At 44.5% G+C, this 22,191-nt stretch overlaps 2 protein-coding genes across 2 annotated transcripts; both read right to left on the bottom strand.

Moving 5' to 3' along the window:
- Positions 1 to 577: 577 nt before the first annotated feature.
- On the bottom strand, positions 578 to 17,741 carry tarbp1 (TAR (HIV-1) RNA binding protein 1). Its single transcript, XM_076286105.1, has 29 exons — positions 16,754 to 17,741; positions 16,459 to 16,583; positions 16,295 to 16,364; positions 15,920 to 16,068; positions 14,920 to 14,972; positions 14,573 to 14,670; positions 14,031 to 14,166; positions 13,679 to 13,775; positions 13,480 to 13,569; positions 13,225 to 13,396; positions 12,522 to 12,797; positions 12,287 to 12,384; positions 11,809 to 11,967; positions 11,113 to 11,291; positions 10,683 to 10,911; positions 9,979 to 10,167; positions 9,356 to 9,555; positions 8,733 to 8,804; positions 7,928 to 8,048; positions 7,655 to 7,765; positions 7,132 to 7,284; positions 6,366 to 6,452; positions 5,870 to 6,090; positions 5,627 to 5,708; positions 5,303 to 5,474; positions 4,721 to 4,900; positions 3,160 to 3,284; positions 2,516 to 2,652; positions 578 to 787 (listed from the first exon to the last, which is right to left on the bottom strand). The coding sequence occupies exons 1-29, from the start codon at positions 17,679 to 17,681 to the stop codon at positions 631 to 633; spliced, it is 4,866 nt and encodes a 1,621-aa protein (XP_076142220.1). The 5' UTR covers positions 17,682 to 17,741; the 3' UTR covers positions 578 to 630.
- Positions 17,742 to 18,598: 857 nt separating this feature from the next.
- Positions 18,599 to 21,912, bottom strand: pdcd2 (programmed cell death 2). Its single transcript, XM_076285119.1, has 6 exons — positions 21,437 to 21,912; positions 20,852 to 21,092; positions 20,144 to 20,277; positions 19,399 to 19,499; positions 19,159 to 19,272; positions 18,599 to 19,023 (listed from the first exon to the last, which is right to left on the bottom strand). Exons 1-6 carry the CDS (start codon positions 21,750 to 21,752, stop codon positions 18,856 to 18,858), a joined length of 1,074 nt encoding a protein of 357 aa, XP_076141234.1. The 5' UTR covers positions 21,753 to 21,912; the 3' UTR covers positions 18,599 to 18,855.
- Between the last annotated feature and the right edge of the window lie 279 nt (positions 21,913 to 22,191).

Below are 22,191 nucleotides of genomic sequence, written 5' to 3'. Positions count from 1 at the left end.
CCGGAAAGGACCACGGGGCGTGAATCGAACCCCGGTCGCCGGCGTACGTGCAGGTGCCCCAGCCAGTTGCGCCACAGCTGGGGCCGTCACATTGTGTTTTTATTTGCATTTTATATAACATCACAACTTTTCTGCGATGGGGTTGTATAACAGGCAGTATAAAATTAATGAAACATTTTCATTTATATAAATGTTTATTTATGTAAAATACAACACATAATCAGTCCTTTTAAAAACAGTTTGAGTCCAACTGGATTCCAAACCAGCATTGCAAATCCAATCATGAGTCAGTCTGTCAAGGTTCTTTGTTGAAGGTGGAGATCTGGGGGGGATGTTTCACAGAGGATCTATGGTGACCCTTGTGGATGGATAGAGAGGATCAGTAGAGCAGGGGTCCGGCCACCTCTTCCAGTGTGGTGTGGATTTATCTTTTCTCTTCCCATTTTAAACCAATACCAACACATAACGCAGCCTAGCCCCAGCACTGACTGGATCAAAGCACAAGGTATGGCTGTGGTCATCAGTTGTGAAAGTCTTTGTGGTGGGACAGGCTGTGTAAGGTGCGTTTGGGGGGGGGGGGGGGGGGGGAGGGGGGGGGGGGGGGTAAAGCAGGGTCACTGGGGTCCAGGGTCAGTTGCTGGGGGGGATGTGCTGGCGCGTGTATTCCCAGACCAGCAGGGCGGCGCTCACGTGCACGTTGAGCGAGCGCGTGATACCCCGCTGTGGGATTTCCACACACACGTCCAGCAGCTGCAGCAGGTTTGCCGGGATGCCTTCCCTCTCATTTCTGTCAGGTGAGGAGACACATGGAGAGAGCAGAAGGGATTCAAATGGGACAGAATCACAACAGAACTGGGCTCAGCCTCATATATGCAGAGTTAAATAGATTAAGAATATTAAGTATACAGAGTTAAATAGCAGAGTTAAATAGATTAATAATAGATTAAGTATACAGATACATTATAAACTCCCAAGAATTTTGTCTCATTACTCGATGCAAATAAATAATTTGTTTTCCATTGCATAATGCACTTCAGATATCATCTCATGTCAATTAATTGAACTAGTGCAGTGCCCGTTCAAACATGCTATTCCTGTAGCCCAATTACATGCCTGCAGGTAGGCCTGCTTAACAAATAGGATGATAGGGGAAAACATAATTCCAGGTAAGCAGTCAATAATGAATAGGCCTACAGATAATATAATAATATAATAAATGTGAAGTAAGCATAATTTAAGCATGGCTGCATGTGACATTTTTTACAAATCAAAATGACATAATCCTAACAGCTGTTTTGAGTCAAGGCTATATGCTTAGCCTATTGAATAACTTGACGATAGAGAAAACAAACCATTTTGTGGAATGATGCATCATATGGAATTTGCAACGGTGTGACTCAAAAACAGTCTCTGGTGGCCTATAAGTGACCTCACACTATGTCTGCCACTCTTTGCTTGTCGCTGGTTATGCTTTGCATGTGTGGCATTCTGAGACGTTCTTTAATTCGGGACCATTATCGCTCGTTTCAATTTAGGACCTTGCAGTTGGATTTGTCGTTTGCTTATTCAGAGTCTAAAGACAGTCCAAAGTAGCCTGGGCTATTCATATAGGCCTAAGTGACATCACACTCTGCCTGCCACTCGTTGCTTTATTGCTGGTTATGCTTTGCATGTGTGGCATTCTAGTTCTTTAATTCGGGACCATTATCGCTCGTTTCAATTTAGGACCTTGCAGTTGGAATTGTCGTTTGCTTATTCAAAGTCTAAAGACAGTCCAAAGTAGCCTGGGCTATTCGAAGTGTCCGTTTATTACACATCTTTTTTTACGTCATTTTGAAGAGCCACTGCATATCCTACCTGTGTGTGTTGGCATGTTGGCTTGTTGCCTATCCGCAGAGTTATCTTGCACTCGCTAAGTTTTTATCCGTGTAACTTACACTGATCCAGTTCTGCCAAAGCCCTGCTTCTATCCTCACTGGTAGCTCACAGTACAGTGCTGTGTGGGGGGAGTGGCTAGCGGCAAAAGCCAATATGCTTCTTTTACCGATATATTTAACATTGGTTTTGCATTGGTTATTCAAACAACGTCAAATTTGGCACTGCACTTACTCATGCCCGTAGCAAGACACCTGCCAAGTTTTAAATCAGTCTGACAAACGTTCAGCGAGATATGCGTGCCACAGACACACAGACGCTTCTTGGTTTATAGATAGATGATAGAGAGACGCTGCTTTCCCATGCAGATGCTGAGAAACTGGCCCATGCTTTTATTACCAGCACACTTGACTATTGTAATGCTCTTCTTTCTGGTCTAGTCAAGAAAGTGTTGAACAGTTTACAGATCATACAAAATACTGTGGCACATGTTTTAACTAGGACCAGAAAGACAGCCCACGTCACACAGGTTTTAAAGTCCCTTCAGTGGTTGCCTGCTGTTACATGAATAACATTTTATTCATTGATTCAAACCCAGATTGGGAGTGCACATTTGGACCGGCTGGCTGGCGTCCCCTACCCCAGCAGCAGGAGGCTCTTCTCAGGGAATCTGTAGTCCTGCAGGCTCTGGCTGTTGGACGTCTGTTCCACTCCAACAATGCAGTAGCCTTCCGCCTTCTTCCCCTGCAGGAAGCCTGACAAGTCGACCGGCTTCACCTGAGGAGAGGAGTGCATTGCATTGCTGGGGGTCTTGGGGAAGCCTCGAATGCAAACATATGCTCTACAGACTAGCCATTCAGTAGTTTATCAGTACACATGGCACTTCACCTTTAACACTGAATTACGATGTACGGCAGAGTCGTGCAAAGTATAACCCTGGGGGACTGCTTGCAGTTATTAATGCTACGCTTTACAATGCAGTAAAGAGGGCTATAAAACTAGAGGGAGACGAAAGAGGGCCTGTCTGTCTACTTACAAAGAGAATGTATTTAGTGTATTTGCTATGACGTATAAATTATGGAGTGGAGCTATGAATCTTGGGTTATATACCCAGGTCATAGGCTATAAATGTTGTAACCAGGGGGATTCAAAGGAGGGCCTGTATCTGTATCCAAGTGTAAACATGAAGTGGGAGTGTCAGTGTCTGTTAGGCTACATTTGCTTTATCATACAATGGCAACAATAACGCAGTAAAACTAGCTCTAAAAATAGCCTCTGTCTTACCTCCATCAGCGGGAGCCACAGTTCTGAGGAGACGCTCAGTGCCTGGAACTGCTTGTCGCTGACGTGGCGGAGGCTGTCCAGTACTAGACCACTGGCCCCAAAGATCTCGCAGGTGCGACACAACCCTGTGTTCAGACATAACAAAATAGATATCAAACAACAGAACTTTCTTTGTGTATGTGTGTGTGTGTGTACACTTCCCCCGGATGGACTAAATGCAGAGGACAAACCTCCTTCAAGAAAATAAAGTAAAAATATATAGCCAATGAGGAGGCTCTGGCTTACTGCCTCTTGCTAGCTGCCTATTCATTGTAAAGGCTCTTAAATGCTTCTGCGTAGACTCCATGCAATGACTACAACGCTGGCGTGACCCTTTTGAAGTTCTGCGTCTCCTGTGTCTGCGTCACTCATGAGAGAAAGTGGAATAGAACATTATGCCCAATATTCCAATATGTGGTTTAATGTTCTGCATTTCTCATTAATGGGTCACTTTTATACTAAAAGTATGATTCTATGTAATGACTATGATATCTGTACTGTCCCTGTGTATATCTGTGTGTGACTATGTATTTAGAGATAAGCGGGAATATTATGACTTTGCAGTGTTTCACTGTTCTGCATGGCTGCGTCAGTAGCTATCTGCTCCGGATTGCCAGGTTGCCACTAATCAGAGTCTGATTCAGTGTCCACGTGAGATGGGATGACCAACGCCATCTCCCGTCAGCCTGGAAGGATACTTAAACCCTAACTATTTCCTTGTCTAGTTAGAGCAGCTGATGGATCTTTAGGTGAAGTCATGCTGTCTCTCCCTTGATGTGCATCATTGTAAATAAACTCTGTTCCTGATTTTTCATTCTATTGGTCTGACTGGGTCTCTATTAAATCTATGGTATCAAAATTACCATCACTCACCACTGGAACGGTAGTCAGAATGGCTACTCCATAGACTGCCGTGCTGAAATATTAATCTTACTGTATTTATTTGGCCTTTTCAATGACTTAGTTATTGTAACCAGAAAATAAGTCTGAGGTTATTTGCGAGGTGTCTGCCAGCCAGTTTATGTTATATACATGTAAAGTACTGCTTTCTGGTGAAGTGCTGATTTCAAAACGTTACTGACAAATAGAGACAAACGTATAACCCTGTCACTGTGACCAAAATATGTCTGAGTTTATTTGTAAAGCTTGCGTCAGTGAACTAGCATGTTGCTACTCCCTACAGTAGGCTGATTGAAGCAGTCGGCTATCAACACACAGGGTGAGTTGACCAATCACAGTCCTTGTGGTCTGTGTCGCCTCGTCACAAGGTTAGAATTCTTTGGAGGCGCGTGTCGAGCAATGGTGGAGGGCTCGGAGGGAGGTACACAGAGACGCAGAAGGGTCTACGGGGGTAAGCCATCGATTTGACGCAGAAGCATAAAACAGCCATAACACAGGATGACTTCTCTGCATAAATTCACATTCTGACAGAGGGGATTTCAGTCACTGCCTATATTTGAGGGGTGCCACAGTCTCACCCTGGGGAGTAAACACACTGATGTGAACGAAACTCTTCCCGTACCTCCAAGGTTGGTGGGCTTGTCGATGAGCGAGGCGACCACCAGGAGGGCGCTGGTGAGTTTGCCCAGGCGTAGCGTCCTCTGCTGGGCTGCCAGCTGTGGCTCCTGGTCCTGGAAGCTCAGCCTCCAGGCGGTGATCTTCTTCTGCACCTCTGCCCAGCGCTCCTCCTGCTCCAGCTCTCCTGTCAGTCACAAGCACAGTACATATGGACCCTTTCATGGAATTTTCATTATCAGCATCATAATTGGCCCCACAAGACTTCCTTTTTAACATTCCATATGTTATCTTAATGCAGAGGAAGTAGATTGGGGCCCAAATAGAATGTTCAAGCATTGTTTTTGTTTACCTTGTTGAAAGGGTCCATACAACGCAAAAGGTATTCGCTGACTTGGCATGTTTGTGTTTGTTTATAGCAAGGGCCTCACTGAAACAGCGCAGGCCTGTGCGAATGTTACAGTAGTCAGACTTGTTATCAGGTGGAAAATATCTTTCAAACAACAAAAGACTGAAAATGCTGCTACAAAACAGCACCGAGCCCCAATACTGCTTGTTTACACTCTCTGCTTCCACCCACTGGCCGTACCTTTGTCCTGCTGGATCCAATTACCCGGCTGCATCTGGCTAAGATCTGCCACTGGGTTCCTCACAGGGAGCGATGAGTTCGCTGAGAACACCACCATCTTCTCAAACTTCCAAGGAGGTATCCATTCGTCATCTGCCAGTTCAGACAAGTGGGGGAATGCATAGAAGATGGTCTGGGAGGAGAAACAGAATGTAACAGATTGAATAGAGATACAGGATTGTGAATTTTCTGAGGCAAAGGGTAGTGGGATATGCATATGTCATGAATAATCTACTGCCAAAATTCTGCCAAAAAAAGCATTCAGTGACAGTAACGCAAACCTACCTCTACACTATAGTCTCTCAGTGGGTCAAATACACTGAAGAAGAAATGCTCCTGTATCCTAACCCAGTTTTTCATGGCATTTCTGCAAAGAAACAGTGGTTATTAAACACCACACACACACACACACACACACACACACACAAAACTCCATATAAATGTAACGTGTTGTTGTTGTCAACACACAGTCACTAAACTAATCAAATGTGTCCAAATGTATCCACAGAAACCCATCCACTGTCCCACCCTGTGTTCTGCATGGCCTCAGCCTGATTCAGACAGGCCTGGATGACTGTGGCCAGCCCCCCGAGAGCGTCCGCTCCACCCAGCGCCTCCTCAGCCGCGGCCCGTGGCCCCTCCAGGCCCCAGACCCTCTTCAGGGCCAGAAGCGCATACAGACGCACGCTGAAGTTATGGCTAAAACACCACTGCAGGATCACCTCCAGGGCTTTGCGCCACTGTCCCGTCTAGGAGAGGGAGAGAGAGAGAGAGAGGGGGAGAGAGGGGGAGAGAAAAAGAGAGAGAGAGGGAGGGAGAGAGAGGGAGGGACAGAGAGAGAGAGAGAAAGAGAGGGGGAGGGACAGAGAGAGAGAGAGAGAGGTCAACAACGTAAACGTAACATAAAGTCAACAGACATTTCAGTATTTGACCAGCAGTGAACATATTCTACAGGTGTTATTGTGATCATCCTGTACTGTATGTGTGTATGTATGTAGGGGGTCAAACAAAGAGCCTCTCTCACCTTGTCCTCCAGTGTGGGCAGCAGCATGTCCAAGTGCACCAGCACAGACAGAAAGGTGCAAATACTAGTCTTAGTCTTCTCTTGGTCCTGAACAGATGATTGGAAAGGTAGACATTTTACTCACAAAAACCCGACCGTGTGTGTGTGTTTCTGTGAGTGTGTGTATGTGTGTGTTTGTTGTATCACTGTTGCGAGGGAAAATGACAAAGATGGACTTTAACTTTCTCTTGTTTTTACTTTGATACTTTCTGTAAACTCTTAAACTCCTGAACGGATTCTTCTGTTAACGTTTAACATAGTTCTTAATGTTTCTCATAATTGATACTTCTATTGCCTTTTGAATTGATTCTTCTGTTGGAGCTTAGTTAACCTTCTTAATGTTCTTTTCTATTTGATACTTCTGTTCTGTTCCTGTATTTGGTGGTCAAATCATGTGTTGTATGACGATAGAAATGTTCTTAACCCAGTTTTAATGTCCTTGGTTCTTAATGAACTCATTGTATTGAGAAAAGTGTGTGTGTGCAGAGAGGTGAAATGATACAATGGTACTATGATACAATGCAAGGTACAAATGTATGTGTGAGAAACAGCTGATTGTCTCTTGGGTGCACAGACTTTGTCTCTGTATCCTGATTGCCTGATACATACGAGACCTCTCTGGAGAGATTAGTAAACTACTAACGAGAAGGACAAAACCTTATCTCAGACTCTCAGTGTGTACAGATCTTTAAGCAACATTTCTTCCACACTGTATATATGCTCTTACACCACTAAAGCAGGCCCAGAACTGGTCCATGTGTGAAGGGTTGTGGTAGAGCATGAGCAGCATGGCCCACTCGATCAGGTACTTCACTGAGGCCTGGTTACTGCTGAAGCCGGCCTCAAAGGCGTAGCCCAGTAACGTCCCCACAACAAACTCCTGCAGACAGACACAACAAACACACACAGGTGTCATAACAACGGAGAGGGGAAAGGCAGGTGAGAAAACAACACCTGAGGAGAATGGAATGGGATGGAATGAGAGAGAATGGAGATTGAGGGATGACGGGAGAGGACACAGGACAAACTAATGTGGAGAGAGGAATAGAAGGAAAAGGAGAATGTATTAGTCAGAGGGACAAATATAAAATCAAAGCCTGAGAGAAGGAGCAATATAGAAAGATAGAGATGGTTAATAGTTAGAAAGACATGGAGAGAGAGAGAGAGAGAGAGAGAGAGAGAGAGAGAGAGAGAGAGAGAGAGAGAGAGAGAGAGAGAGAGAGAGAGAGAGAGAGAGAGAGCTGCCTCACCCTTCTCAGTTTGGGCAGCAGAAACAGCAGGGTCTGCCACACCCTGTTCCTTATGCGGTGCTGCAAGGAGTTGCTATAGTACCGCGCTTTAGATTTGGATATTCCTCTATCCTGTTAGAGAGGGAGGAGGGGTGGGGTTGGGGGGCAAAAAAGGGTACGGGGGGTGAGGGAAGATATTCACACCAAATCAGAAAAAGAGCAAAAAAATAAACTGAAAATAATACACTCACACCCCACCTCCCCAGACAACCAGCCCCAGTGTCTCATTGGTACCTTCTCCACTAACTGCAGCACCAGCTTCTCCATGAGTGTGTGGTGGAGCTCATTGGATGGTTGCAGGTGGCTGAGGAAGGCAAGCGCAGAAACACGTGGAAACTGCTCGTCCCTGTTGTCACTAACAAAGCAGTGGAGCAGAACAAAGTTACAACAACAAATGCTTTTATTATAGTTATTACACCTCAAAGCCTCCAACCACTTCATGTACCATTACATCCCAGACAACAAAGCATTCAGTGACGGGAGTATGTACATATACCACTATGACATTATATACTTGGCTCTTATATGCAAAGTAAGGGATAACGGCCCTTATGCGGAGGTATCTCGTTATATGGAATTAATGGGTGAGGTGGAGGCAATTCCGTATAACGGCACACCTTCAAAGCCTTTATCCCGCTTATCACCTGTTTGCCATATCGATAGTCATGCCTTGCACGCAAAGGAAACAAGCGGTTCAGATTAAAAAGAAGCTGACTTGTTCAGTTTGTTGTAGCCTACAGTACAACTTTCTTTGGCCCTAACAGTGATAGTGGCTTACAGTTAGCTTAATTCCAGGCTCAACCATCGTCCTACTATGGTTGTTATAGTTACCATTCAATAAGCATTGATATGGAACAGTGATTAAACTTGTTTTACCAGATCTACTTCATAGGTGTCCCGTTATTCAAAATAAATAGCCATGCACCAACCAATCAGAGAAGAGCATTTCTTCTTTCCAGGTGATAAGGTGTATTTAAATATGTGAACAGTGGCACACGCTTGCGCTTATTGTCCTCTCCTCAGGCTGGGAGTGGCTCACCTGGTGATGACCATGTTGGCAGCACACTGGTCCCCAAGCTGCTCCACATAAACCTGGACTTCCTGGATCAGCCTGTGAACATGAGCTCACTGTTAGCACAACTCTAGCAAGTGGAATATAAGGGGGGCAAACACAAACACGGCAGCTTTAAGCAGCAAAGACGGGAGAGGACACAGGACAAACTAATGGGGAAGTTAAAGGTGGAGTCTTCAATTCTACTCATTTTGTCTTTTGAGCAAACTGCTCATGGTGCCCAAGCTGTGCATTGGGCGTGTGCACTCAAAAAACATCCCTGGAGGTCATACACAGACAAATACAGCAAATGTGTAACAAAGTGGTGTTGCTATTGCACCCAACCAGCGACATAGACTCATAAGCAAGGAGGGAAGGAGTGTAATTTGCTCAAATCTCAACAACCTTTCGGCAGAATCAGAGAGCCTGGGGAAAAGTGAGTAAATAACCTTTATTTATATAGTACTTATCAGTCACAAAGCCCTGTACAGTAATAATAGAACAGGCAGGAAAGGGAGACAAAGAACATAAGTCCTTGTACATAAGACAATCGGCTACACACAAACACAGGACACCAGACAATGAAACACATAAGAAATATGAATCATCACCTCTGGTCTCTGCGGAACACAGGCCCATGCAGGCACGCCTCCGTCAGGATGTCTAGGTGCGTCAGGGCACTGGAGAGGCAGGTGTCATCCCCAGGTGCACTTCCTGAGTTGGAGGGCAGCCAGGTGTGGCAGCAGTGGCTGATGAGCGTGTTGAACACGCCAGACTTGACCTCCGACAGCTCCATCAGCTCACAGCCGATCTAGATGAAGAGTCTCACATCACCACTTACATTAACATCCATCGGGGCAACTTTTTGAACAGTGTTGTTCTCTGTATTGCCCGTCACCTTTTCTCTCTGTATTAGTATGTCCCTTCTGACCTGACAACAATGATAACTTCATGGGTCACGTTCATAACATCTACTCATTTAGCACACGCTTTTGTCCAAAGCGACTTACAAAAATGAGGAATAAGCTGCAAGGTACAAGGAATAGCATTCAAGCTACAAGTCATGTTTAGAAAACATTTTCCCATGCTGTGTCACTGTCTCTGTGCTCGATTTGTTGGTCTTCCCCTACTCAATCTCATCATATCTACTTTTCTCTCTCTCTCACTCTCCCTCTGTCTCCCCCTCTCTTTCTCTCTCCAGCATATCTCCTTCTCCTGGTCTGTTCCTCCTGACCTGCTGTATGGTGCTGGTGAGCGTGGGGGCCTGTTCTGGGGTCAGCTCCAGGGCGGTCCTGTGGAAGGCCAGCCGTACGAACGCCTGCAGCGCTGGCCAGAAGTCATTAGCGTTACCGCTCAACCCCTGCAACACCTTCCAGCTGAGAGCCACCGCCTCCGCACAGAGAGACTCTTCACACAGCACCATCTAGTGGACATGGAGAGACTTTAAAGACCATTCACCATGTTCACTATGTCAACTGACTGGTTGAAGACAAGCATGTTAATACATATAGACATAAATATGAAACATGAAATATGCAAGAAAGTAGTTAAAAATATATATTAAGTAATAATAAATAATACATCTAAAATATAGGAATTCTAAAAAAACATACAACCTTTCTACATGACAAAAATATCAAAGATCCGTAACAAACATCATTCCATGCCTCTAGTTCTGTACCAATGGATGGGATGATTCAAATGTGTCCAATAAGGTCTTTCTAGGGACCCTGTACTGACCTCTTCACTGCAATAAAAGCCTGAGATATAGGACGGGTTTCCCACATATGAATTAAGCCTAGCCCTGGACCAATAGTGTTTCAATGAACATCTACATTTAACAAAGCTTTTAGTCTAGGACTAGGCTTAGCCACGTCTGGGAAACCGGCCCATTTAAGCCTGACGTAGTGGACTGGACTGTGAATGAATGAAGCAGACCTGTGGCAGCAGAAGGGCCATGAAGTCCACCACGGCCAGCACCAGGTTACTGGGCAGCAGCGCGAGCGCCTCCACTGCAGCCTGCAGGGCCACACGGAGCCCTGGGGCCTCTGGAGATCTCAGGGGGCCAGCAGTCCGCTGCAGGACGCTCAGGCAGGCCCACTGGTCACGGATGAACTGGGCAGCAACACGACCCCAGTCTCGAAGCAGGGGACTGTCATCAATATCACTGGACAGAGAGAATAACAACACATATCACTAATAATATACGATCATTGTATCTCTAATCATATATAATGATGAATATACAGCAGGATTTGGGAAAGTAGCGATGCAATGTATTCAACATCCTATGGTAGAGCCAGTTGTTCCTTATACTGTACACTGTTTAATGCAGTGAAGAGAGAGAAGAGCTCCGTGTCCCACCCACCTGGCTGTGGCCGTGGGCTTTAGTAGGGCCTGGTTGAGGTGCTCAGGGAGGTAGAAGTAGTCTCTAAAGGAGTCGAGAGAAACGCTGCCATGAAACGCTCCGCTTGCAGTCACCTCACACAGCAGAGACAACACTGACATGGCCACAGCCTTCTGCACCTGCCCATGGACCGAGGGAGCCTGCCAAAACACACATCCAGCCAGAGGGATGAAATACACACATTCTGTACACTCTAATCAGACAGCGCATGAACACATTTCAGGAATGGGACACGCAGAAGATTTACTGTAACAAGGTCAGCACTTATTCCAGCTGTTTATGGAGGCCCACATACCCAGGGAACCCAGTTGTGAGATTATAATTTAAGCTCAGGACAGCAGCAGAACTTCATGCTGCCACATACATTCCATAACTCTGTCACACAACAACATACTTCTTCCAAGAAAATTAACCCTCACTATGTACTTGTGAGTGAAAATCTTGAATTACCCCTTGGGGATCAATAAAGTATCTATCTATCTATCTATCTATCTATCTACTTTCATGCCTAAAAGAACTATGGAAATGATCTGATAGAGACATGAGGATGGCATTTGCTCTGTATGCTCTTGAATTTCCCCTTGGGGATCAATAAAGTATCCATCTATCTATCTGTCGATCATATGGTTAGTGTGGCAGAGTCTGGCAGTGGGGTACCTGCTCGGCGGGTTCGCTGAGGATCCGAAGGCTACCTGCACAGACACCAGGCAGGAAGCTCTGTTGCATGTTGCCCCGGTACCACGGCACCCCGCTGAACTCCTGCAACAGCTCTCGGAGCACGGCCAGATACAACCCAGCCCGCTCTATGTCACACACCTGACAAGACATGAGGGGGAAAAGAAACAGCAAGAAAGAGACAAAGAGAGAGAGAGAGAGAGAGAGAGAGAGAGAGAGAGAGAGAGAGAAATAAATAGAGAGAGAGAGAGAAAAAAAAACACATGACGTCTGTTAAGTGCAGAAAACATCACAAGGACGGTAAAGACAAATGGTTAAAGTTCAGGTTCAGGAAGGCTGCTGATGGAACAATACACTGTAGATGAAGTAGAGGCTGGCAAATAGCAGAGAGTAGGTAGGAAATATTGCATGGAGTAGACAGAAAGGCAGAGAGCAGACAGAGGAGTGTCTGAGGGCTCACCTCCTGCAGCTCCCCAGTCAGCCTGCGGGCCATGAAGGTCTGAACAGGCTCCACCACACTCAGCGCTAGGGCTGAAACAGCAGCCGCTACACCGTCACCTGGGTAAGGCAAACGGACAGAACCACAGAACATGACCACAGCATCAGACGAATGAGGGAAGCAGCCAAATGCATCCACACACACACACACACAGTCTCACACACACAGTCTCACACAAACACACACACACACACACCTGCACTAGACTTTGGGCCCGCGGCGCCTGTGCGTCTCCTCCTCAGCTGGAGGAGACGCAGCAGTAGCTGTAAGCTCTTGTCACTCTTGCGCAGCGGCAGGTAGAGGCTGGTGCTGAGCCGGCGCAGGACGTCCACCAGGGGGAGCAGCAGGCGCTCCAGGGCCTCCTGTACATTGCCCCCGTCTCCACCACGGCTCTCCGCCACGTCCGCCCAGAGGAGGATGGCGAGGGCCAGAAGATCGGCCTCTCCACCGTCCGGCAGGCTGTCTGTAGGCTCTGGGAGTCACCGAATAAAAACACACAGCCAGGCTCTGTCATTTCCACAGACACACAGTTTTTCCTTCCGCTACACACACTGGGCTTAACTGCTACTTAGGGGTGTAAGAACATATTGATACACTCAAGTACTTACACTGTACAGTACTAGAACAATTACTGAGAACCCTCTCATACCACAGTACAGCACCAGCCCAGCTGAGTCAGCTGTCCATAGATGTGTTATATGGGACTTTCAAAGAAGCCAACAGGCCGGTCTGTAAAGACCCGCTGATAGACCTCTGTTGTTGGGTTCATTGCAGCTTTACATGACATTCTTTACAATCATGTTTGATGGTTTCTACTACCCACATTCACTTCCACTGACAGCCTGTTCTTGGCTGTGAAGGACTAATTCCTGATCTTGCCCCCTGTCTCAGGAGCTCACCTGCACTAGCCGGTACAGTGAGGAAAGCCTCCAGTCGGCGCTGGACGTAGCCCTCCACCGAGGCCCCCTCTGTGGCTACACTGGTCAGCTCGACCTCCTGTGGTGTCACGGTGCTTGATTTCCCCACGGTGGATCTGAACTTGTCTTCATTATTCATTAACCAGTCACAGACCTGTTCAAACTCAAGTTTATTTCAGAGGAAATAAACAAACGTGATATTTCTGAAGTTGTGAAAAGATGTTTGAAGAGTTCTACCTCCTTCCACAGTGCTGTTCCTCGGCACAGAGACTCATCCGGACGAAAGTGAACCAGGAAGCTAAACGCCTCTTCTAGAGTCACTGTTTGCTTCAGAAGAAAGACAGAAGGAATGGACCGAATTCATGCGTACGGTACTTATGAAGGCAATTTATGCAGAAAATATGGTCACAATTCATTGAAGCAGAAATTATAATACCACATCAGTGAGGCAGAGGGCGCTGTGGAGCAAGAAGCACTGAGCAGCACCTCTGAGTAGAACCTGGTGAGTGATCATCGTGCAGCGCAGCACCTCCCTACAAACACAGACCAATGGTTTACAAGCATGAAACTTTTAATCACTTTTATTTGTGTTTAGTGTACAAGACTCTAATCACTGCATGTTCAATCAATGAGAAATCACTGTGTTTGATTGCTGGCAGGAAACTTTTGCAATTCAAAACGTAAGATACCAACCATTCAGCCAATTGCAAAAAAATCCTTTGCTAAGTCATATTAATCTATACATTTCCCCCCATATTCCATCCCGTTAACATATGGATTGTGACTACCTGAGTGCCAGTAGCCCCTCTGGGTTTAGCAGTGGGCAGGGCGGGAGGCGAGCCAGGGCCTGGGACAGGAAGAGGAGGGGGACAGCACACCAGTGCCGAGATCCCAGCCGCTGCACCAGCTGCAGAAGCACCGGGCCTGGAAAACAGCAGAGCCGTTAAAACAGCATTAGAGCTGCATGTTCAATATACCATAGAGACAAACTCAGAGCCGTTAAAACAGCATTAGAGCTGCATGTTCAATATACCATAGAAACAAACGAGCCGTTAAAACAGCATTAGAGCTGCATGTTCAATATACCATAGAAACAAACTCCTCAAACTTCAGTCTCATCTTTGCCAATACAGACTCAACAGTCATGTCTGCTATAAGTAAGTAAGTGTTTAGTTACATTGGCCTTTTCAAAACACTTTACACACTGAAATTAAGACAACAACTTCAAAAAATCCATAGATCAAATTATTTCATCAGTTAAACTGAACCAGCTGAAATGTACAAGGGCATTTCAGAACGGTTTGACAAGTTATTATTTAGCTTACTGTACCTTTGTTCTCTTGGGGTAAACTGCCAAAAAAGTTGACAAAGAACTCCTGAAGCTTCAGCCCAACTTCAGGACACTCCCCAATAAGTTGATTTGTTGACCTAGATATGAGATGTTAAAACTGATTACATTTATTTTTTTTCAGTGTCGATATTAAAATAAGCAACAAAATAAACCATAACAAAAAAAAACACATAAGGTCCTCAAGAATGTGTCAACAGTATGTAAATATCTAAACTGCACACATTCTTAAAGATCCACTTTAACCTACCACACCCATTGGCACCCAACAAAGTGCTTCAACATCAAATCAGTCTCAATGTCTTCCATAAAGCTAAGGTTATTCTAACCTGTGGTAGAGAGTGCTCTCAGACAAGACATCCATGAAAGGGCCAACAATGAACTGGAAAAAAATAGAAGCAAAATTAGAACATTAGGGAACAAAACACCATGGTCCTCACTTACTTCATCCCATTTACATAAGTAAACAAACAGCAAGCCATTCCTTTAAAACATGTTTCCAAGTAAGTCTGCTATACTGGGGAAAGGTTGTTGATATTTCAGATTGACTGGCTCCTAAAGCTACATGTTGATGCCTTGAATTGTTTTGTGGCCAAAGTCCAAGCCACTATGTTTCCCAGTGACAGCGCAGGAATTATGTATTGAATGTCCGTGTTTAGTAGTGAACACACACACACAACGGACAGTTAAAGGACAGTACAGAACAATTTGATAAATTTGACAAATAGTTTGTTGGATTAGAATCATAGACAGTGCCACTGAGCTGCTCACTCCCTCTCCGCCCCACTACTCTGGATCTTCAGAGTTGAAAATGTAATGTAAATATAAATGTAAATCAGGTTTAATATAGGTGAAGTATACTTGCGTGTACAAGGAATTTGGTCTCTGCATTTATCCCATCCGTGAATTAGTGAACCCACAGAGCACACAGTGAACACACAGTGAGGTAAAGAACACACAGTGAGGTGAAGAACACACGGCTGAAGTGCCCTTGAGCAAGGCACCTAACCCCTCACTGCTCCCCGAGCGCCACTGTTGTTGCAGGCAGCTCACTGCGCCGGGATTAGTGTGTGCTTCACCTCACTGTGTGCTGAGTGTGTTTTACTAATTCACGGATTGGGATAAATGCAGAGACCAAATTTCCCTCACAGGATCAAAAGAGTATATATATACTTATACTTATACTTAGACTAACCCGGAGCAGTGAGCTGCCTTGCTACAGCGGTGATCGGGGAGCAGTGAGGGGTTAGGTGCCTTGCTCAAGGGCACTTCAGCCGTGCCCACTGAACTGTTAGCTTGAATATGGAGCAGGTAATGAAGAGACCAAACCTGGGAGTAAGCCAGGGCGATGTCCGGACACTTCAGCAGCCGCAGTTCCAACAGGTGGTACACTCCTTCCTTCATCACCGCCTTGTTCTCGCTGTGGAATATACGCTGGTACACGCACAGCAACCACGAAGGGTGCACCAAGGCAGCACCTGAGAAGCGCGCGCGCACACACACACACACACACACACACACACACACACACACACACGCACACGCACACACACACACACACACACATGCACACAAACACACACATGCACACACACACACACACACGCACACGCACACACACACACACACACAAAAGGGATTGTTGTCATGGTGGGGATGAATAAGAGAAAGGTTAAAGGATTGAGTTGACTGTGGGAAACTCACCTTTGTTGTCACTTGCTGTTGTTTCAATCAATGTGTTTACCCGGTTTAGTACAGGAAGCACCACATGAATCTGGAAAAAAAATCCCTTCATCAATAAATGTAATCTTGATTGCTATCATTTTCACAATTGATTAAGGGTATTTTTTTTTTTTTTAGTTCATCACCTGATTTTCCTCAAGAGTCTCTATCACCAATACATAATCCTGCCAGAATCGCTGCAGTACTTGACTTTTGCTGGGTGTCCATCTGAAAAAGCACATCTCTTCAGAAGAAACATGCCTTTTAAGATCTGCCAATGACAGGAGAATAATTTAAACCAGGGGGATGTCATGGGCTCGCTCATGTACCATGTTACTTATCTGAATTTTTCACTTTTTAATAGACCTGGTTGTAGACTATAGCACCCGGCTGCACTATGTGACAGACAGAAACTTAGTCAATAAATTAGGGGACACGCACCTCCGTCTGAAGATTCGAGAGACCCGAACTCCATGTTCTCTGCTTCGGAGTGAGCGACACATTTCTTCAACAAGTAAAGGGCTCGCTTGCGTGCCACGTTATCTCTATGGGTCAGTCCTGACTGAATAATTGCCCAAAATGATTGTGACCATCTTGGGTCTGGGAGGTAGTTATGATGGTCATCATGTAGTAAGGACATTTCTCTAGGTGGAAAGAGGTAGTCTGAGACGGCAGTAAGGCACAGTAATGTCCGAGATGTTGCAGTCGCATTATTTTCGCCTTGGTGCCAGCTGCAAATATCAAACCATATGCGATGGAGGATGTCTTTTCTGCTGCTGTCACTAACACAGTTGAGAAGCCCAAACAAAACACGAACGAGGATTTTGGACACCCGTTCATCCGACAGGATTCTCACTGCTGCGAGAATGCATGATGTCAACTTTACTATAAACTCCGGGTCAGACGTCAGTGAAGGTAGCAGAATTGTAAGAACCTCTACTGCTACGTCTATATCAAGCTGTGTTTTGCATTGGGTGCCATCCTCCCCCTCCAAGTTTTGAAACACCGGTAAGATGATAAGAGTCAGTTTTTCTACTTCCCCAGAGTCACGCAAAAGAGCTAGACAGCTGCTAAGCAGGCGACAAAGAGCGTGAAGCGTCTTATTTCCGGACTCGTTTTTATGTGAACCATTTTCTGAAATTTGTCTTAGAAGCGGCATACATCTCTCCCACAAGAGAGCTCTCACCTTGCCAGAAAAATTATCCCGATTCTCATCAGAGCATCTCACATTAACTGCGTCCAACAAGATGGTTACTGCCTCAACCCTCTCCAAATCCGGCCACGATTCTATTGGCCAGAGAAAGGAGTCTAAAACCATACATGTGTTGGAGCAATTCGTTAAAAATTCATTTATCAGAAGAGACGACATTCTGAAACATTATAAATCAACCTCTACAAGCTGTCTTCCCCACGCTTTCCCCAGCGCACGACTTCCGGACACAACATGTGCAACATTCACCACACATGCGCAGAATGATAGAATTATCAATGACGTCAAAAGCTAGCGAGTCAAGTCTTGGCTGATACTAGAGAGGGTTCAAGCTAATCAAGGATCTTTGCTGATACAGTCTGAGCTCACCGTGCTACAATGATTTTAAGTACCAGTTTTTATGTTATGTTGACAATCGATTAATTGCCCAAAAGTAGGTCCGCAGTTTTCCACTTACACAATGAGGTTGTTAGCATTAAAGTGGGCATGAAACACCGGATGTAGGCCTATTATCATAATTTATAGGCTCCCACTTAAGTTTAACACTGTCAAAGAAGAAGAATAAGTAATCTAAAGTAACCTATTTTGAACGAGTACCTGCCAGCTTTAGCTTAGTTATAGCAGAGCCCGTCTACGGAGAGCCTCCCCACTCTCTATTAATCCCATACAAACCGAATTTGGCTGCAGTTCACCAGAGTTCATCTAGATGGCGATCGCGGGCGAGTCCAAAATACATGGGGTCCTATGGAGCAACATTTATTGTTTTCACCTATTTAACAACTGAAACCCTCAGATTTTATTTCATTTTTCGCAAAATGGATATGGATTATCAATCAAAAGTGAAATAATCCGGGAGTCATGTCCTTTCGTTTTCTTACAGGTTGGGTCGTTGTTGAACATAACACGCTAGCATTGATGCTATGCTATGCTATGATCATGCTAATGAATGACGTCATTGACACGTTTGACAGGCTTTTTAGAACAATTAAGTGACTAAAAAAATATAATAGGCCTACTCAACCAAGTATATTGTCTTTGCCTCCCCTTTCGAACACAATATTCAATTTATTCTATTAGTCTATTTATATAAAGGTAACTTGATTTTATTTGAAAAGGAACTAATCAATCAATTAAGTAACATCACTATTCCAAAAAAGGTGTATTTCATCACACATGTATTTCATGCACAAGCAATCAGTTTAGCATTGTGATTAGGATTATTACCATACTGATAGAAAAAAAAAACAACAGCATTTCTTGTGTCTCTTACATAATTTATGTTAATTTCATCATGTCATCCTATGTACAGATTTTTCTTCTATAGCTATGCTATTTACACTGGGTGTTGATCCATTGAAAAGTCCTGTTTCCAGATGAATTCTGGGACATATTTGTTGCCCTGCTGACAGTTGTTTGCACATGTATAGACCAACAAGGTTCCCCAGTCAATGGAGGCATCTGTGCTGTCCACCTTCAGGTTGATGAGTAACTGCGGCATAACCTTAAAAGACAAATGAATTGGTACACAGAAGTTAGAGCAATGGCTTCCAGTCGGCTCTTCTTCTTCAAGCACACGTGCATGATGCCAACAACTGAATAGGTAACTTTGTTTCTTCAGATGCATTTTGAAACCAACCTGAAATTCAAATATTCTTTTGGCACCACATGAACATTTGGGAATATTCTCTTCCAGAGTTTTATGCTCTGAGGACACCCATAGGGGAACCCCACCTCTAGCGTATCGCAGAACCTGTAGTTCAAAGAAAAAACAGGTTACATTCATTCATCTAACATCAGCAACCCTCAGCCAGGGCTATGGATTGTAATGAATCTATGGGTCCACCAAACAGCATTCAGAAACAAATGAATAGCAAACCTGATGCGGCTCTACAGATGTCCTCTGTTTAAAAATCTGGACCACTTTGCTGTCCTGAGTTTCATGAAGGGCCATGTCCTCAAGCTCATTTTCATCCAGGTCTAGGAAGAGGAAATGCAAGGGGAAACTGTATTCAGATAGCCTGGGTGAACCAAATGAATCTGCGAGTGCATCTGAATTTGCTCTGCAGATCCGTCTGGCAACCCTCCAATTCACAGCGATTTCCAAAATTACAGAAAACTCTGGAACTAATCACAACTGCTTATCCGGCATGGGGCAGGCTAAACTACAGAGCAGTATGGTTATGTGCGCTATACGGGGGCAGCCGTGGCCTACTGGTTAGCGATTCGGACTTGTAACCGGAGGGTTGCCGGTTCGAACCCCGACCAGTACGGCTGGTCACGTGCCCGTGAGCAAGGCACCTAATCCCTCACTGTTCCCCGAGCGCCCCTGTTGTTGCAGGCAGCTCACTGTGCCTGGATTAGTGTGTGCTTCACCTCACTGTGTGCTTACTGTGTGCTGAGTGTGTTTCACTAATTCACGGGTATGAGTTTAATGTAACAATTTCATTCTACTGCTGGCTACGCCCCTTGGAAATCTGAGGTAAATGAAGGGTTCCCAGACCAATTCTCTTTTGGCTTCAGTCTTCTGAGGTCTGATGTGAGCCAGGCTAGTAATCAGAAACATACCAATGTAAAGTTGCAATCTTGTCTTTATGTATGTGTCAGTATTTACATATATGTACCGTTATCAGTGTGGTGAGTGTCGGAGTCCTCCACATCGTCTGTGTTATTAGACTCATCTTTTTCCTCTAACTCCTCAGGTTCCGTGACCAGCTCAAACTCAGGAAACAGGAATGGAGAGGTAGACACTGTGATGCTAGCTGCAACAGATGAGCAAAACATTTAAGAAAATTCTGGTACCCATACAACCAATGGCATGGAGGTCATTCCATGTGAAATCAGATAAGATTGCTGCAACCTCTCAGATTTTGATCAAACCTGGTCATAACCTAGGCCTGTAAAATTTCTGTTAAAATCATAGGCCTTCTTATTGTTTTCAGCTCTTGACATTACTTTTACAACTAGGGCCCTATGTAAATTCAATGGGCATGCATTACAAACCTTTAACCTTCCAGTCATACTGAAAACATGTTTCTCCATCCTACAAAGTTTTGACAGGCTAGGAATAATACGTTCTAAGATATTTAGGTACAAACATGGCTCCCAAAATAAGGCATTTTAGAGTGTAAAAAGGCCAAAGACCATATGAAAACATTGGATGGTGCAGCAACCATTTTCCTAGATTAACATTCTGTTTCATTTGACACGGAATGACCCATGTTTTTCCCCCTCTAATCCAGATTTAATGAATATCAGTTTGAATGAAATGTCTGATAACTACAGTGTAAATGAATAATAATAACAGTTAGGCTAATAAATTATGAATCAACTTGCCTTCTTTACAACATTCTTTCTTATGACTGTGTTTCCAGTCTATGGTCTGGTGATCCTTGCTGCAGTAAGTAACTGCATGGCAGCGTGAACAAGCTTTTTGTCCAGGACAACCACACACTCTGCAGAGCTTAATTCCTGACTCCAGCATACAGTCACTACTGCTCTCTTCTGGTTCCTCCTCCGGTGGTGGGTCATATGGGTAAAAGTCATTTTTCCTAGACAACTGACTTCTAAACACTGTGGACATAAACAGAACAATAAATCAACATTCACCATTGGATAACACAACATAAATAACTACTGACAGAACAACAACAGAAAACATGAAGCAAAGAGGCATCTTACAAATAGACACTAGCCTACTCTACAGCAGAACTCGTAATCAAAGATATTGTTTCATATTTATGCACATTTGTCAAGCACAAGAATCTATACAAGTAGAGTAAAAGGTCACCAGAAAAGTCCTGAGAAGCGCACAACTGTACTCAGGTTGTTGCTCAGGCACTATGAAAACAATGTAGTCTATGTGTGAGAAGCTAGCTATCTAGTTTTGAGTAATAATACCTTTAGATTATCCTTACCTTTGAAACACTGATTATCGTTCCGTGTATGGCAGGTTGGCGTCTTGCAACAGAATACAAAAAGAGTCCTATGAAAACTCCAGTCCTGACCGACAATCGGAGCATAGACTTGTAGTAAAAATGCTGTGGGGAGCTGACATTTTGCACATGTCAGATCAGGCAGAGATGGTAAATCCGACTGGCTCAACCAAGCAGGTCTACCACCCACTTTACTGGGAAACTGAGAACTTCGGAGTTGCCAGGCGTCGGCTTCTTCCACAAATCCCAACGCAACCCCCGTTTCTTTGTTGGAAGTGTTTGATGGCGTAGCTTCCATTATTAACTAATTAACTTCCATTATTAACTAATACATTTAGTTCGTAAAAAATACTTTCTCTGGGACAATGTGGCGAGATGGTTGTTTCGAATTCATATCTCGTGTGGAACAAAGGTGTCGAATAAAAGGTTCCGCTGTTCCTTTTTCGAGTAATGCTACATTGTAGCTAAAGAGCTTCCATCAACATGCATTTTAATTAATTGATCAGCGTCAAGGCGTCGGTGTCATCTAGTGACAAAAATTACACAGTGATTATTGTAATTTGGGAAGATACCTCCAATCACCATCATTTGCTGTAAACAAACTTTCATGATTTGCCCGTTAGGCTACTCACATCAACAAAGTAAAAGAATAAACAACAAACAGAATGAAAACAATCACAGCTTAAATCATGAAATCGTGTGTTTTGAAGATTCTAGGCAGTCAGTAGATTAGTGTC

The sequence above is a fragment of the Alosa pseudoharengus genome, unplaced genomic scaffold (genome assembly GCF_046254945.1).
Source record: "Alosa pseudoharengus isolate Yale_2024_CS ecotype anadromous, Long Island Sound unplaced genomic scaffold, YU_APseudo_1.1 YU_APseudo_1.1_scf_15, whole genome shotgun sequence".
NCBI classification, from domain to species: domain Eukaryota; kingdom Metazoa; phylum Chordata; class Actinopteri; order Clupeiformes; family Clupeidae; genus Alosa; species Alosa pseudoharengus.
The sequence above is the reverse complement of the archived record's forward strand: the minus strand, read 5'-3'. Positions and strand labels throughout refer to the sequence as shown.

Excerpts from the sequence above, each read along its gene's own strand:
- pdcd2 (XM_076285119.1), bottom strand. The coding sequence starts at position 21,752 with ATGGAAGCTACGCCATCAAACACTTCCAACAAAGAAACGGGGGTTGCG. Across the intron at positions 20,278-20,851 it reads GAATGTTGTAAAGAAGGCAA|CATCACAGTGTCTACCTCTC; the intron begins GTTGATTCATAA and ends TGTTGCAGCTAG. Across the intron at positions 19,273-19,398 it reads CATCTGTAGAGCCGCATCAG|GTTCTGCGATACGCTAGAGG; the intron begins GTTTGCTATTCA and ends TTTGAACTACAG.
- tarbp1 (XM_076286105.1), bottom strand. The coding sequence starts at position 17,681 with ATGTCGTCTCTTCTGATAAATGAATTTTTAACGAATTGCTCCAACACA. Across the intron at positions 8,049-8,732 it reads GCCAACATGGTCATCACCAG|TGACAACAGGGACGAGCAGT; the intron begins GTGAGCCACTCC and ends CTGCTTTGTTAG. Across the intron at positions 7,285-7,654 it reads TGCTGCCCAAACTGAGAAGG|GAGTTTGTTGTGGGGACGTT; the intron begins GTGAGGCAGCTC and ends GTCTGTCTGCAG.